Source organism: Siphateles boraxobius, unplaced genomic scaffold (genome assembly GCF_051911475.1).
Source record: "Siphateles boraxobius isolate OS27281-9 unplaced genomic scaffold, OSU_SipBor_1 53, whole genome shotgun sequence".
NCBI classification, from domain to species: domain Eukaryota; kingdom Metazoa; phylum Chordata; class Actinopteri; order Cypriniformes; family Leuciscidae; genus Siphateles; species Siphateles boraxobius.
Window position 1 is genome coordinate 8,330,277 of NW_027509175.1, and position 17,729 is coordinate 8,348,005.

Here is a 17,729-nt window from a genome sequence, read left to right on the forward strand (position 1 = left end):
GCAGTGCAGTCTTCTTGAGTTTCAAGAGCCACACTGTCAGCGTAAAATCTTGGAAAATCTCCAAGGTCGAGTTGGGGAGAATTCACTGGAAAATAGCTAAGGTACAGAGGTGCATAAGACGAAGAAGAAACAATATCTGGTCACATTTGTTTCAGAAAATATAAAATTCATGTTACAAATGTCATTTCCATGGCAACAAAACTATTTGCAATGAATTAGGTTATGTTGCAATATGTAAACTTATACAGAGTAAGGAATAAAGTAACTAAAAATGGATACATTAAAGGCAGTTGATTAGTGTAGCCATATTGCTAGCTGATTATAATATATTAATTATGTGAGATGAACCTTCTTATACAAGAACTAAAAAAAACAGAGCACACTCTTTAAGTATTTACTGTCCAACAATTTGTTTATTTCATTGTCATGTCCAGTTGCAAATGGCACATAATGAGAATAAAATAAAAATGAGAAGTTCCAAAAATTGCATTTTCACACCTTAGGAGATCTTATCCCACCAGGGAAGGCACAAACACTTCTTTTTCTTCAACACATTCACATGGAAAAGCTTTAGCCGAAAAAGTGCAAATCAACAAGCTAGAGTTACAATAAAAAACACTGTTGTTCCTGTTGTCAGAACATGCTGAATACAAGTCATGTAACCAAAAATGTCACAAACACCACAAATAACAGTTTGACAAACAACTAATTTGCTTTTGACTGACTTTGTGTGCTTGTGTATGTGTGCGAGTGCATGGAGAAATCTGAATCTCTCTGATGTGAATAAGGATATTTCTCCAGTATTTTCTGAGCCACGTTGCTGCTATTTAAAACCTGGCCTCATTACAGAAGCCAGTTCACTCTAAAAATGTTTTTGGGAGCAGGAACAAACCCTATGGCCGAAGGCTCAGCTTATGATACACAGCATTTTGCATTTGCAAAATTACTGACCATTATGTAATAGCACATTTAGATTCTTAATTTCCTAGAAACTGCTATTATACGGAGTGAGATAAGACCATGAAAGCACTGAGAGGCAATGACAGTGACTTTGCATGATTCTACACAAAGTGCATTAAATTGCTTTATGTATTGTTGCATTATTTCGTGAAGACTTTTGCTAATCGAGATTAAGCAAAGAACAGTTTGTCCAACAATAATCCAGTTTTTTTGTATTATATTTGGTCAGTGTACCATCAATTTGTGCTTCATTAAAGGGAAAATTCACCCAAAATGAAACTGCCATCATTTACTCACATTCATATTGTTCCAAACCCATATGACTTTCTTTCTTCTATAGAACACAAAAGAAGTCAAAATATATTCTTTCATGTTCGACTGAAGAAAGTAAGTCATACAACAAGTAAATGCTGACAGAATTATCATTTTTTTTTATAATATAATGAGTTTAATGAAAAGTAGCCTAATTTATGCATTTGTTTGTACTTTTACATTCAAATGTGTTTTTGCGTCTTAAGCCATTAGATTATGTTATAATATTTCCGTATGTTGCGTGATGTGGACTGAACATTATCATCTTGTGCTTATGCTGTAGAGAATGCGTTATGTTTAAGTATCGGTTTAAAGAAACACACATTGTTTGTTTGTGTGTGCAGATTCATGAATGTTTCTCAGTATTCCCACAATGTTGCATCAGCAATCGCCTGGCCGCTGGCTTTGAGAACCCCAGCGTGGTCTCCCTTAAGATACTTGCCTTCCTTCGTCTTAATGGCCACTTTATTATAATCACAGAACTCGAAGTGGAAATAGACAGGTGTTCCACTGCTGCTGATCACAGAGCCGTCTGCCTCCACTGTCCAGAACTTCCCCACCGAGTCTGAGGAGAGCAATTAGAGAAATGGTAACTATTTACATCCTACCAAATCCTACCAAGTCAGAGTCACACTACCACTCACCTTTGAGGCTGTAAGCGTTGTTGTTGTACTCTAACTGGAAGACATCATATGATGAGCGGTTCGAATCAAGTGTACCGGTTCCTTGCTTACGGCAACCAATAAAGCCGTGTTCCCCACGCAGAACTATCAGCGGCCGGTTGATGAGCTTCACCACAAACTCCTCCTTCTCGCCTGTAAAAGAAAACAGCACACGTCTACAACATACTCTACATAACCTGTTAGCTGTGGTTAATAATACGATGCTCTTGATTTTAGATATGGATGATAAAAATTGTAATAAGCAATCCAGGGTGTTTTCACACTTGTAGATTAGTTCTCTTGGTTCTTTTGATTCGGACCAAAAGAGAAAATTGTACATTTAATCTGGTTCGCTCAGCATTCACACTGTCATTTATAACACTCCACCTAAAGATACAAAACAAAAAACAGCTTTTATGACGTATATTTTGTTATGAAACTTATTGAACATCCAAAACAATGCTGTGTGCTGGGCTAGATGCTCTCGTTGTGTGTGCATATGTACCAGAGGCGAGCTAGTAGTCGCTGTACGTGTAACCCTCACTCCCGGCCTCATGGGGCGCTAGAGACTGACGGCTGCGGTCTTTAGCGTCCTTGTTAGCGCGCTTGCGTCCCACGCTGGAGATGCCGGTTCGAATCCCGCTCGGAACGGATTGAGTAAAATGGCATCTTTAGCACCTGCCAACTCACGAAAGGCTTTTAAAATGTGTAAAGGGTCGTACACACTAAGAACCAGAATGATAACTATATTTGCGACCACACCAACAAACGATAACGGTCTGTTTATTCTAAGCTTGCACGCTGTGTTTTCAAAGTGTTTACAATGTCATTTAACATGTTTTTGCTTTTCTTGTTACATTTACATGGCTTTAACCAGCAGATGTTCCCAGCATGCTATGTTTTGAGTGAAGCAAGTGTAATCGATCTAATAATGTAACAGCGAATTTAGCTGACGTAGTCAATATAGTGGGATAAAAACAACAACACCTAGTCTTTCTCACTAGGAAGCAAGACAATGAGTGTTGTCGAAACGAGCGCTGGACACCTGAGGTAATTACTTCTCACCATTTATTCAGAGGGTTTTAACAAATTTTTCCCCATATCCATTTCTTTGAAAATGGGCTTGATTTGTCAAACATTGGTGGAATTTTCTGGACCTCAGCATTAACTTATTCTCCGCAATGTCATCTGCCATTTTGAATGGATTCTGATTGGCTGTCAGTGTTTTATCGTTCAACAGCTGAAAAAAAAAAATCGTTCTGAAAGTGAGCCCAACGATATTGTTTCTCTATATCGTTATCATTATAGCTGTGGTGTGAAATCTGCTATTCTTTAATATTGAGAACGATTTTTAGAACTATATTTTATCGTTATATTTATCGTTATAGTCCATGGTGTGAATGGGCCTTTAGAGTCAAAACAGCGGCAGGAATTCCTCCGTTACACACACAAAATTAGATCTTCTGCGGTTCCAATGCCTGTATCATACTGTAATTGGCAACATGGCTCCTATATGATGAGAGGAACCAGGTATTCTTGCGCATTCTGTCCTTTTTGGGATTGCGTCTTGTGACATCACATCCTGTTTTGGGTTCGTTTAGATGTCACCAGAGTTTGTTTGGTGCACACCAGGGTTCACACTTATTCAAATGAACCACACTAACTGAGCAATTGCAACAGAGTTCATTTGAATCTAACCAAACTTGCCAAGTGTGAACACACCCTCAGACACAAACCTGCAGTGTCCACAGCGGCCGCCAGCTGTCCGTTCTTCTTGGCTGCCATGTATTTACCATTACTGGCCTTCAGTGCCACTTTTGACCCTTTCCACTCAAGGTCAAAGAAACAACTGGGTGATCTGGGATAAACAGACAGTTTCTTAAATCCACGTGAAAAATAAAAGAATAGACCCTATTTAATTTTTGAATGTACATTTCTGTTCTTATTGAGCACATTTGAGCTTGTGTTCAAGGTAACAATAAACTTTGCTTTATGTATTGCAAATATCTTGCTTTGGATAAAAGTTTCTGCTAAATGCAAAACGTGAATGTAACAATTCATCAATGCACATTATCATAAATGTCTTTTTTATTTTTATGAAATGGTATAAATTACTCCATCACTGAAACAACTTTCCTCCATTTTGGTATGTTTAAAAATGATTGGAGAATATATATATATATATATATATATATATATATATATATATATATATATATAGCCTATATAATTGTTGAGTAAACAGAACATCTAGTCAAGACAAGCTGTTGTGTTTGCATTCCCAATTGCCTTTATTTAATTCCTCTTGCCATATGGTTCACTCAGTAGCAAACAATCTTTTAGACTCAGACTGGCTAATCTACTTTTCTACCCTCTGTAGTTACATAGTGACATTTTCTGAAAGTAGTCATGTACCTGTATAGTTAATTGTTCTTACTTAGTGGAGGCAGAGCATTGAATCGCTCCACTTGGGGTGAGACTCCAGTACTTCCCATTGCAAGACCGGAAGGCACAGCGCTTTGTCTCCATGTCCATCTCCATCTGAAACACCTCCCGATCAGACTCCTCATCCTGATTGGCTGATAAATCAACCCCTAAAATAATAATTCAATCAGAGTGCCATTTTAAAGACTAGGAGAGTGAAGTTAATCAATATAATTAAAATTCTAATCTGATACTTTTATGCATGCATGTACTGACACAGATTTCCAGAGCTCTTAATAGTATAGCAAAACTCAGAGCCAATATGAATGCTTTTTATAGCATGCATATCTGTTTGTAATGCAATTAATTACTCTTTTTTTTTTAAAGTAGGCCTACCTTTGATTGGTTTGCTAAGACAGAACAATCATTTTACAAATGTCGGGTATGAAAATAAATAAATAAATTGGGCGCACTGAATGCCAGGTTTCACAGCTAACACAAAAAGAGCAGTCTGGATAAGTGTTAGTGCTGGATACTTAGATTTACAAAAAACATTTCACTTAAAGTCACCCAAATATGGCCCAGGCCAGAACGATTATTAATAGTATTATTTAAGAATCATGCTGCAATCACAGCTCACCTTGGCGCATGGAGATGTTTCTTTCGTTGCTGGCTGTGAGCACCACTTGCCCGTGACTTTGTTCGAGGACAAAAAGCTCATCTTTGCCGACACGCGCACTCTTGCCTGACTTCATTGTCCCGGTGGGGCCCGTGGGCGCGATGTATTTGCCCGTGGCGTCCCGGAAAGCCACCTTCCCCGCGCGAAATTCCAGGGTGAACCCGGTGCCCGTGCCCGGTTTGGCAGTCAGGGCACCGCTGCACGTGAGGAAGCGGTTGTCTGCGGTCTGCAGATGATACCGGTGGTCCAGGTACACGAGCGTGAGCAGTGAGTCAACACCCCACGGCACGTCGCGGTCCACGGCGAGCTCGTTCCTCTCGGCGCACAGGTGTGCGTACCGCTTGCGCGCGATGCTGTACACGTTCACCTGAGGATGCACGGCCAAGTGCACGTTCCATTTCTCCGCTGGCGAGATGCTTTGCGCAAAGCACGCGATCCGGTCCTCGGTCCCGCCCAGGTAGCGCGCATGGGGCTCGGACTGCAGGGACCACCGGCCGTCGTCGTGGGCGATCACAAGGAACCGACAGTCCAGGCCGGGTTGCTCGCTGTCGGCGGTCACGTTGCCGTCCTTGTCGGTGGCGAGGTAGCGACCCAGGTGGCTTTTGATGAACACGGCATTGGAGTCTCCGTGGTCTTCGGACTGCTCCAGTGTCCACACCTGCTTTTTCTTCATAGAGCTCGCGGAGGCGTTGATCTTAAAACCAAACATCTCAGCTGTCAGATATTTGTTACCGGCGTTTATTAGCCCGAACCGAATCACCAAAGTCTCGCCTAATCCTTCCGAAGACATGCTGGAGCTGTTTAGACGTTACGGTTCGGTGAGAATCGGTGAGCAGCGGTTCTGATGAGTGGGTGTGACGAGTGATACACGATGGCGCGCGCGAGAGAGAGAGAGAGAGAGAGAGAGAGAGAGAGAGAGAGAGAGAGAGAGAGAGAGAGATGCTGATGCTGATATGTAGGCTGTAGTCTATGACATTTTTTTAGGTGTCTTGCTGTTTTATTCCACACATGAGCATAATCGTATACTGGACAGCTGTTTGCACCACTTGATTTTGATTTAATGCAGAGACTGTAACCGCTACCTTTCAACGTCATCTCGCTGCTGTTGCTATGGGAAGAATAGAACGATCTTAAATTAAAGTGCCTTCTCTTGTGAAAAAAAGAAGAGCACTTTTAAAAAGAGTAGACTAGGCCTACTTATTATGGAAATAATAGGCTATACTTTAATTTAATTAAATGCGAACTGAATATAGGATGATGCTTTCTGACACTTAGTGCATGTTATTTAGCCTACATCAAAATTTAAATCTGTTATAGTTTAAATTTATATTAAATACAATTAGTTGAACTGAAGGGTGCCTTTTTAACCATCAAATAGGTCTAAATACAATATGTATTTTAATAGGCCTAATTAGCCTACTTCTATTGTTTTTGAAGTGTAGGCCTACTGCAGAATACAAGCATTATAAGGTAAAGGCTATTTTAAAGTCATTTATATTGACACTTGTTGCCTATGTCGTGTATTTAAAACATTTTTGTAATTACACATTTGTAATGTTGAAGTTGCAATTTAATACATTTAAAACATGTTAACTTTAAATGGTAGCCTATATTAAATAACACACTACAAAATTGTCTAGTAGCTACTTTACATGTGCTTAGTCAACATCAAGATAACCGTGCTTCTTTAAAGCATAACAAAATCATGTTTTAAAATGTACTTTAAAGTTAAAAACTAATTTGACATTATTACAGAAACAAAGGCCTACTTAGCCTATAGAAGATTAAACATGGAAGACTATGGAATTAGGAATATGGAGTATGGAGACCTTCTGCAACAACTATCAACCTGTAGCTTTAGACTGAGGGGTTGAGCTTGGTCAGCTATTGGAAACCTCCTGGGAAAGCTGAGGTTGAGGCTGTAAGTGCGGCTCTTCGTGTGATCTGTCTGTGTTCTAACGCCCCTTAAACTGACGGTAACGTAAAAGTTCAAATGTGATGTTAAAAGGTTCTGCGGTCAATAAACTCTAGGGTCATTCTCAGAAAAAAAGTCCTATAACAATCCCCACATACAAACTCGTTACATCACCAAAGAAACTGCGTAAAATGTACTTTTTTCAAACATTGCATACTTACATTAGCCTTCTATTCAACTTATTTTTTATTAACAGTGTAGATTACCCCCAAACATTTCCTCTGCTCATCTGAAATAAGGACGAAGGAAACAGGAACTTGCTAGGGTTATTTTCAGGCCAAGCAGCAGCCTTCCTCTTCCTCTTCCTCTTAAAGCACAGGATATTGATCCAGTCCTTTATGCTCTGTTTGATGGAAATTAAATCTCTCCACTCATACTCTCCTTTTTTCTTCATTATTTATGTGTTATTATGTAGCCTATTTAGAAATTGTGTATGGTGTCTCAAATTTAATAACAACAACAACTAACAACAAAATCCATAAAATCACATAGCACATTAGTTGATTTTTATACTGCCAGATAAAGTTGTAAAATTCAAGCACAAATAGAATCAACACTAAATGTAAAATCTGTTTACATTCACATTAAATAATACACAGGACTAAATATTACACAAACCATATAAATTTGATACAGCTTGTCTAAACAAATAGTTTATTTTCAAGCATGATTTGTTTTATTTGATTTCTTTGGTAACACTTTACCGTAAGGTCCATTAGTTATTGAAATTTATTATACGCAGTATTTTACAATATCTGTTAACCTTTCTTAATGTTAGCTAATTAAAATACAAATCATTTTAGTTCATGTTGGCTTAAATCCAATAATTAATATTAACAGATACAACTTTTGATTTTAATAACGTATTAGTAAATGTTTAAATTATGATTAATAAATGCTTTAGAAGTCATTTTCACTGTTAGTTCACTGTCACTGGGCGGTACTTTAAAAAAAAGGTACTAATATGTACCATTTAGGTAATAATATGCAACCTTCTGGTACCAATACCTTTTTGAGGTACTAATATGCCCAGTGACAGCTTTTGATACCCTTTTTTCTGAGATGTAAACTAGTTACCTAATGTTAGCAAATGTGTTACCATTCTTATTGTTAAAACATGATCTAGAGTTTTAACATACCTCAAATTCTTTAAAAAGATATATATTTTTTAAAGTTTACAGCTGTAATAGTGCAGACAAACACTGAAAAAGGCCATTGACAATATGCAATATGACAGTACTAATCTAACTTGAGCTTCCTTTTGTATTTTTTCTTGGGGAAAAATTAACTTTACGAGTGCATTGTGTGGAAGAAACACTCTGATGGCTTAAGACGAATCATCTCTGTGACAGAATTAAATGTTATATTTACACTGTTAACTATCATGCCCACACAACACAGCCTAAAGTAGAGAAATAAAACAACCATATGCATTCATATATAAGAAGCTAATTAAACCAGCTTCATTTACTCTCTCAATGAGCTGAACTCTTATGTGGCCCAGAACTACACTTTTCAACTTGCTTCCAGGCTTCCAGACTGCTCTCTCAGTCCAAAATCAGCATTGACTGAGTTATGCCCATAATCTCTGCTAATGAAGCAGCATAAACGATGCACAAAGTGCAAATCTCTCGATTTAATGAGGTTCATCTGTCAAACCCAACTAATGAAACCCTTAAGTGAAAATAACATCCTAAAATATATAATGCTGAAAGCTATAGATTTTGTTGTCTCCCCAATTAACTCAAAAAGTAGCAGAAAATATAACTATTGTCAACCTATGTGGCAGGTTTCTCACTTTGAGGTTAAGATACTGTAAACATCCACTCACACAATACATGTTGCAATCTCTTTGTCCAAAGACCTCAATGAATGAAATTCGAAAACACGAATGTCCTGTTGTCTGTTGAGGATTTGTGCCCATGATAAGGCAGGTATTTCAAGTCAATGCATCTTTAGAGTGCTTGTTGAAAGTAAACCCACCTGTGTGTCATGAATGTGTCCTTGCATAAAATCTTGCATGATCATATAGTCAGACTCAACAGCTCTCTCTGCTGATGATATTGTAGAAGTTGAAACTCAAACTCTTTTTGTTATAAACTGATTTTTCAGCATCATCACTCTTCAGTGTCACATGATCCTTCAGAAATCATTCTAATATGCTGATTTGTTGCTCAAGAAACATTTCTTGTTATTATCAATGTTGAAAACAGTTGTGCTGCTTAATATTTTTGTGGAAACTGATAATGTTTTTTAGAATTATAATTTGTGTGACATTATAAATGCCTTTACTGACACTTTTGATCAATTGAATGTCCTTCGTATTATATATATATATATATATATATATATATATATATATATATATATATATATATATATCTTACTGCCCACAAACTTTTAAAAGATAGTGTATTTTTATTTAATATAATTACATCTTTTTTTTACATTAAGTTATTACATCAAATTATTCCTTTATATCTTTTAAAAGGCACATCATAAAATAATTAAATATAATGCTCTAATATAATGCATTGCAGTACACACAACATAACCAAAATTAAACTTTTTTCCATCCCCTCTTAACATTTTTCAAACCGAATATTTTAATTTTCTTCATGGGAGAGTGATAAAATTGAGAATCTGATTTACATGATTATATTGGATGCAAGAGTGTGAAAAGTAAAACTGAATCTTTTTTTAATGTGCCTGAGTTTGTGCTTGTTCTGACACATAAACATTCCCGAAATGACAGCGAGTGACCACCGTCTTTTCCTTATATGTACAATCAGAGAGCTTATTTGGAACACTTGGTTGTTTCATTTGATGAAAGTATGACAGCTACTTGCCTTATGTTATACTGTCATGTTCAGTAATTAGACAGCATAAAGTTGGCTTCTAACACATATCTCAAATTCAAAGCACTGTCTAGTCTGAACCACTCAGAGAGAGCTTGGGACTGAACAATTGGAAAATACCTGGGAAAGGTTACCTGTGGAAAACAAATATCGGGGTTATACAATCATGAGGAATATGTACCTTATGTAACTTACTCAAGATCTATCATGCTTTGTTTCCTTTTGTGAACCTCAGTCATTTTGGTTATATTTCCATATTAGGAGTCTACCTGTTCCCATTGCTTAGAGAGCAGCATCCACCAGTCCATCCCGTCAGAACTTTGTGTGAGTGTGTGTTACCTGTCAATGTTTCCATATAGGGTACTCGAGGTCTGATGGGTGGAGACAGTCAGTATAGGCCACTTATAGTGTTTCTGTATGTAATCTTATTGTGTATTTCAATTCTCCTATGTTGTTACAGTAATGGAACACACTAATTGTAAAAAAATAAAATAAAACTATAATGAATAAATGCAGTGACAGCAGAGAGAGCAGCAGAGAATGCCAATCACTCTTTCTAATTTCCGCTTTAAGGAGTCACGTGCCTTCGCCTTGGCTCTACTATACCATGTGACTCATCCAGAGATTGCCTTTTAAGGAGATTGGCTGAATATCTCTTAAAGGGGCCCTGAACAAGCTGTCTTTGTAAACAAGAAACAACACAAAGGTTATCTCCTTCCTTTATATTGGGCAGCATGTGACATGTTTGAACTCTGTATATGGCTATATGGAAGAAAACTTTTCATTTAGCTCTGTGTAGGTTAGTACCCTCCATCACAATACACATGCCCTTATGTCATAACAGCTGCTTTACAACATCACACTTTACAAGCTTACCAACCAGTTTATATGCTAGAATTATTTCAAAGAGTAGACTAAATTAAGTTTGGCTTACTTTATATTTCCTTTCTGATACAAGCTCCTGCGACTTCCTTTGAGATGTGTCACATGCTGTGGCTGTAAGACTTTAAGTCATCTCTCTTCCTCTTTCTGTTTGAAACATCCATATAAGGGCCTCAGTAATCTGCTGATGAGAGAAACAATATAGAATCTGAAACTGATAAAACAGCATCATAAACACACACACACACACACATGGCATTCTTGCTAATCTACTTACCATGATAGCCATGGACCCCCACACCCTAAACAACAAGCTGATACTCACACACCCACCAGGAAACAATGAATGCTGTACCATTAGATACATCACTTTGTGAAATATTTTGTGGCAGTAGGCTGTAATGACTCACCTCTGCTCAGTGAACTATAGGTGTAACATTAAGATTACACAGTTGACTCACCTGTTCCCTTTGGGAACCGGTACGGTCAAAATTCAGTGTTAATATTGATGCATGCATGTTATGATTGGGGGTGGGCAGGTGTATTGGTTGTCACTGGCATTAGAAGAATCATTCCAGCCATCTCTTGATGGCAAGCTTTAATCGATAGATAAATCACTGACTAGGCTGTTGACCAAACACTACACTGTGGTGGTGGGATACTGATACTTTAATATATAGCTCCTGAATAGTTCATTAACATAAAATATACAATTTGAAACAAAAAAAAAAATCTTTTTAGTTCAACACTGATAAGATAAGGCAAGAAATGCAGAGCACCCCAGACAAGACGTGTTGCTACGCGTCTCAGATTGCCCATGCTGAAGGCGACACACATATAACAGGGATTTTCATCTATATTTATGGCACCTATAGGTACAAAAAAAGCATAAACCAATAAAAGATAAACATAGTTTCCACTGTAAAATCATAATAAATTAATATGGGATCTCATTTGAATATAAGAATCTTTTTCTATCATTTAAAAAAAATGATGACATTTGGGGCTAATCCTAATTTATCACCGTTTTACTTTAAGAAAAACTAATAATGACCTTAAGTTAAGTTCCGGAAAATCTTCAAAACGGTTGCATTCAACATTTAGCAAATATTTAAGAAACAAACTGATATTTAATTTATAATACAAGTAATTTATATTATAAGTAATTTATGGTAACAAAGCGTGTAATATGCGAACACTCTCGAGATCTGTCTTTTGCTACCTTTAATGCAGCAGAAGCGTGAAACGTAATCGGTTATGACGTTTTACGCAAAAACCGGGTTGACAGGAAGTGACCGGTTCAGGCGACTCGCGAGCAACATGCCCTTGTTTATCTATCTTGGTTGCAGACAACCCGAAAATATAAAATATCCCAGAATTAGTTTATCTTAAATACTTTTGAGCAACTATACATGAGATACCGGTCCAAACGAAGATCGTCAACACTTAATTAATTTCTGAATGACCCCTGATGTATCCACAGACTGCAGCTTTAAATTCATATTACAAACGGATCCAAAGCATTGTGCACAAAAGTGCCCTGCGATTATATGAAACAGTGACTAATTAATCTGTTTTAATATTGATTTACAGTTGATTTTACAAATTGTCATGAGAAATATCTGTACTTTAAAAGAGAGCCACGCCCACGTAGTTCATCTGCTGATCCAAACTGACCCAATAAAACGAATTAATCACATAGGCGAACAAAAAATGTATTTTTATGAACTAATCCTGAATTAATTGTTTTAAATTAGTTTATGTCAAATAATGACTGAAAGGTAAGCAGCTAAGTATATTATGTTAAATAATGCTCCTCTATTCTACCAATAATAACAATGACTCCCATTATAACATTAGGTTCCTACTCTATGGTCATTTACAGTGCAATAACATAACGTTACATTAAAATACAATACATACAATTAAATTGCACTAACATAAGGGCAATATGTCGTAATACCAGTGTTCCATGTCATGTCATTCCTGCAACCTGATTAAAGGATTTTTAAATGTATTTGATCCATCGCTAGAGTTTCAGTGAGCTAGTAAGCAAACTGTTCAGTCGCTATGCAAAATGTATTACAAATTAAGCCACAAACTTAGCATTCAACACTCAATCGTAAGGCATTTTCACTGCGTCCTATTTCAAATTATTGAAACATTCTTAGTTCAGTAATATATATATATATATATATATATATATATATACTTATGTGGTATTACATTTACTTTTAATTTCTTACTTTTCAAATAATTCTGCCTGTTCGATTAGCCCTGCCATAGATTATTTCAACTCAGTCAGAACTTGAATTTCAAGCAACTAGCTTGAAACTCGCCAAGTGGACAACGGCTGGCCAATCAGATCGCTCGATGCCGAAAGTTTACCTTATATGGAAGGAGCCTGCCGGTATAAAAGTGTGACCCACCTCACAGAGAGTATTGTGAGTTTTCAGTGCACGCTGAGAAGAGCTTCATACCCCTTGTTCACAATAACCTACTAATACACAGGTGAGAATGCTTTTATAATAGTATTTTGTGGTATTTGGTACCATGATGATGTTAGTAATGTCGCTGATTGGAGTTATTATTATTATTGCTTAAGCTACGCATATTCAGTTCATGATGATATGTGATTTAAGGTTTAATTGTCAATGCAGTTTGAGTAACTTAAACAGTGTAATTTTAATGTGGATTTTTATAGCTCTACTTTTAAGGTTACAAATATTTTCTGCTTTAAATCTTTCAGTAGTATCAACCGGTCAAAATTCTAGCTTTCTTAGCTGGAAGGATTTAACGTTAACCGTAAATCTTTTTGTAACGTTAACTAGAGGGTCTTAAATCCACGCTTTGGGCGTGAAATGCCTTTAATTGATCCACTTAATGTTAATGCAGTTAAATGTGGATTTAGTGGCGTAGTTTCCTCCGTGTCTGTTCGCAGTTTGAATGGTGGGTGTGGCTACTATAAAGCATTAACCGGCATATTTAACATCACAGGCGTTTGGTTCGTTTAACTGGTCTAAACGCTTAATGTTACATTTCATTTTTATGCATTTGGCAGAAATTAAATGCTTAATGTTAAGCTTATTGTTGTTACCGTTTGGCTGCAGTAAACTTGACAGCCTCGTCATCCCTAATCACTAGCGTTAAATAGGATGGCAGCACTTGTAGTATCTACTGAAATGCCAGCAATACAGATCATTTGATAAAGAGGTTAGTTTCAGGCATCAGGATTATAATCGTGGTCGTTTGGTAAAGCGCTTATCTTGGCCTTTGAAACTGGGAGTGGTCGTGTCCGTTGGTCTGATTCCACGCGCTGAATCGGCGGCATTGAGCTGCTCGAACTTATTGCCATATAAGGCAATAGTGAGGCTGCCTGACCACTTCCTTTGTCTCAAATCGCTTGGTTTCAATCCTGCGCCTTTGCGCCGCCTACTGGACAGTCGTAACATGTCACACAAGCATCGCCGCCTATAAGAGAAACTAAAGGATTGCAGCATTTTAACGATTTCACTTTTTTTGTACAGCCATGGATGAGGAAATCGCTGCCCTGGTCGTTGATAACGGCTCCGGTATGTGCAAAGCCGGTTTTGCTGGAGATGATGCCCCTCGTGCTGTTTTCCCTTCCATTGTTGGCCGACCAAGGCATCAGGTAAATTTAGTCATTTTATTTTCATCGAGGCATTAGTCGCTTATTAAAACGTTAGAAATTGTTTGTGAACTGTCATATGCATAAATGTAGAAGTTAAAAAAAGCAGAATTATAATGGTAAACGCTTAAAGTGAAGTTTATATTCTATGGATTTTTTCAAAGCAGCTGACTCTAATGAGTTGCATAATTCGATCATAATGTTATTTAAATTTCAGCTGTAAAGCAGCTCTACGGGTGGTAGTGTCATTAAGCTCAAGTTAATTCAGTGGTGTTAATATTGCAAAGTCCTTAAGTTATACTCTTTATAGCTACTTTAATGTGTCATAAGTGCCATTTAACTATCAGATGAGAACTGTCAGAGCAGTGAAAGGAGATTTTTCTGAATGTAATAGTCTTTTCAATGTGTATGGGTCCCCCACACCTTATGCCTTTGAAAGATTTAAACTACTTGATTTTCTTTGCACTTGTTGACTAATCTTTAATTTTCCTATCTCTAGGGAGTGATGGTTGGCATGGGACAGAAGGACTCCTATGTGGGAGATGAGGCTCAGAGCAAGAGAGGTATCCTGACCCTAAAGTATCCTATTGAGCACGGTATCGTGACCAACTGGGATGATATGGAGAAGATCTGGCACCACACTTTCTACAACGAGCTGCGTGTTGCCCCCGAGGAGCACCCTGTCCTGCTTACAGAGGCTCCCCTGAATCCCAAAGCCAACAGGGAGAAGATGACACAGGTGTGTTTTTGTGATTCATTCATATGACCCCTAATATTTGGCTTTTGTGCCCTCTGTTCATTTTCTTTTCCATTCATTTCCTCTCAGGCTCTGTCCTCTCCCATGAACTCTGTTACCAGGTTCAAAAGGTTCATCCATCTTTGCTTCCCCCTCTTTTTCTTTCTTGCATGGTAGCTTTTCTAACACTTCTTACTAGCATTGTCCTGAGTGTGAACCGTATCCGCATGGTGTGCCAGGGAGGTTTCCTGCCCAGTATTGCTTAACCATGTATTTGTTTGGATTTGGAAGTGTCTAAAGGGGATTATTTTTTATTAACTAACTTTTCTCTTTCATACAGATCATGTTTGAGACCTTCAACACCCCTGCCATGTACGTGGCCATCCAGGCTGTGCTCTCCCTGTATGCTTCTGGTCGTACTACTGGTATCGTGATGGACTCTGGTGATGGTGTTACCCACACCGTGCCCATCTATGAGGGTTATGCTCTTCCCCATGCCATCCTGCGTCTGGATCTGGCTGGTCGTGACCTGACAGACTACCTGATGAAGATCCTGACCGAGCGTGGCTACAGCTTCACCACCACGGCCGAGAGAGAAATTGTCCGTGACATCAAGGAGAAGCTGTGCTACGTGGCCCTGGACTTCGAGCAGGAGATGGGAACCGCTGCCTCTTCTTCCTCCCTGGAGAAGAGCTACGAGCTGCCTGACGGGCAGGTCATCACCATTGGCAATGAGCGTTTCCGTTGCCCTGAGGCTCTCTTCCAGCCATCCTTCCTGGGTGAGTTTCATGCTGTGCGTTTAAACCGGTTGTGCTTAAACCAATCCCTGTATTAACTGGTTTACTATGTTGACTAACTTGTTTTCCTTATGCAGGTATGGAATCTTGCGGTATCCACGAGACTACCTTCAACTCCATCATGAAGTGTGACGTGGACATCCGTAAGGACCTGTATGCCAACACAGTGCTGTCTGGTGGTACCACCATGTACCCTGGCATTGCTGACCGAATGCAGAAGGAGATCACCTCCCTTGCTCCTTCCACCATGAAGATCAAGGTGATGCTCCTTAAATGCATGCAAAGATAAGACTGAGACTTAAAGTTAAGTTTGCTTGCAATGGTTAAGGATGAGCTAACATCTCTTTTCTCTTGTAGATCATTGCTCCCCCTGAGCGCAAATACTCCGTCTGGATCGGTGGCTCCATCTTGGCCTCCCTGTCCACCTTCCAGCAGATGTGGATCAGCAAGCAGGAGTATGATGAGTCCGGCCCATCCATCGTCCACAGGAAGTGCTTCTAAACAGAACTGTTGCCACCATTTAATGGCCATGCAGTAGGATTCAAACGACCAACCTAAACCTCTCGAACAAGATGACATCAGCATGGCTTCTGCTCTGTATGGCGCATTGACTCAGGATGCGTAAACTGGAAAGGGAGGTAGTTGTCTTGCAGGGGGAGAAGCTTTCCCCGAGAGGACTTCAATGTACATTTCTTCTTTTAGTCATTCCAGACATGTCTACCACTTTGCCCTCATCACAGTGGGCATACATGACCTTTGTTATAGTGTTTATGTAAATTATGTACTCAATACATTTTGTTTTTCTTTTGTACTTCAGCCTTAAACTTGGCCCAGTCTGTTATTGTTGCAATGGGGAAAGCTTTACCTTTAAAAAGTGAATATCTTGCAGGACTCCCCTAGGGTATGTGATTTAGGGACAATCCCTTGCGTATGTAAGCCAGGGTGTCTCTGTACACTGACAAGTAAACCCAAATAAAATGTGCACATGTAAAACCACACAGTGTCTACTGTCTTCAGTATATTGCTCTGGGTTTAAGTGACTTGTAGGTTTTTTTGGTTTTTATCAGCATACTTAAAATCTTATCTTGGTCTCACTTTTCCATCAGGGTTTTTTGGTCTGCCTTCAAGTTTTCACATATATACACCATAGCCAACAGATTTGCAGTTAAATTGGACCTTTATTTCTTTAAGGCATGATTTTTGGTCATAGTAACATATCAGATTCTTTAAATTCAAGTGGCTTTTAACCTTGACCCCTGTTTTCAGATTAGATTTAGGCCTAGTCCTGGACTAATGACTATTTGATTAGTTTTAACTAGGAGTAACTTGCACTGACATCTTAACACGTCACTGCCATGGTTTTTCTCAATGCAAACTAGTAATGTTTAAGGCACTTTACAAAAGATAATTTAACTAAATCCTAGTTTAGTCTTGAACTCTGTGTGTCAGGCCTAAATGTTTATAAAGGATTTATTTTTTCTTTGGCAAAACTTTGCAAACTTCCGGTTTTTGTTTTTTACACCAGTCACAGAAGTCAAACGTACAGGGAATGTTTTGACTTTTTCAATAAAGTATTGGACAAACCGCATGTACTTGAGAGATTTGGACATACAGTTGACAATGAAACCTGAATTGAGAGCATTTACGTTCTCATGGTGGATAACTTGCATCAACACACGCTCATAATCTTAACTTCTATTCAACTCGGGTTGTGTGTAAATGTATACATTTGTGGGAAGACCATTCCTTTCTTGACCCCACAAGTAAATTTAAATTCTGTAGTCTTCAACCCCTG

At 38.3% G+C, this 17,729-nt stretch overlaps 2 protein-coding genes across 2 annotated transcripts; one reads left to right on the forward strand and one right to left on the reverse strand.

Annotated features, from left to right (window-relative positions):
* Nucleotides 1-393: 393 nt before the first annotated feature.
* Nucleotides 394-6,101, reverse strand: fscn1b (fascin actin-bundling protein 1b). The gene is made up of 5 exons (XM_077205326.1): nucleotides 4,999-6,101; nucleotides 4,372-4,528; nucleotides 3,671-3,792; nucleotides 1,917-2,087; nucleotides 394-1,837 (listed from the first exon to the last, which is right to left on the reverse strand). The coding sequence occupies exons 1-5, from the start codon at nucleotides 5,825-5,827 to the stop codon at nucleotides 1,632-1,634; spliced, it is 1,485 nt and encodes a 494-aa protein (XP_077061441.1). The 5' UTR covers nucleotides 5,828-6,101; the 3' UTR covers nucleotides 394-1,631.
* A 7,013-nt stretch (nucleotides 6,102-13,114) lies between these two features.
* Nucleotides 13,115-16,930, forward strand: actb1 (actin, beta 1). Its single transcript, XM_077205327.1, has 6 exons — nucleotides 13,115-13,263; nucleotides 14,280-14,404; nucleotides 14,901-15,140; nucleotides 15,478-15,916; nucleotides 16,012-16,193; nucleotides 16,292-16,930. Exons 2-6 carry the CDS (start codon nucleotides 14,282-14,284, stop codon nucleotides 16,433-16,435), a joined length of 1,128 nt encoding a protein of 375 aa, XP_077061442.1. The 5' UTR covers nucleotides 13,115-13,263; nucleotides 14,280-14,281; the 3' UTR covers nucleotides 16,436-16,930.
* Nucleotides 16,931-17,729: the final 799 nt, after the last annotated feature.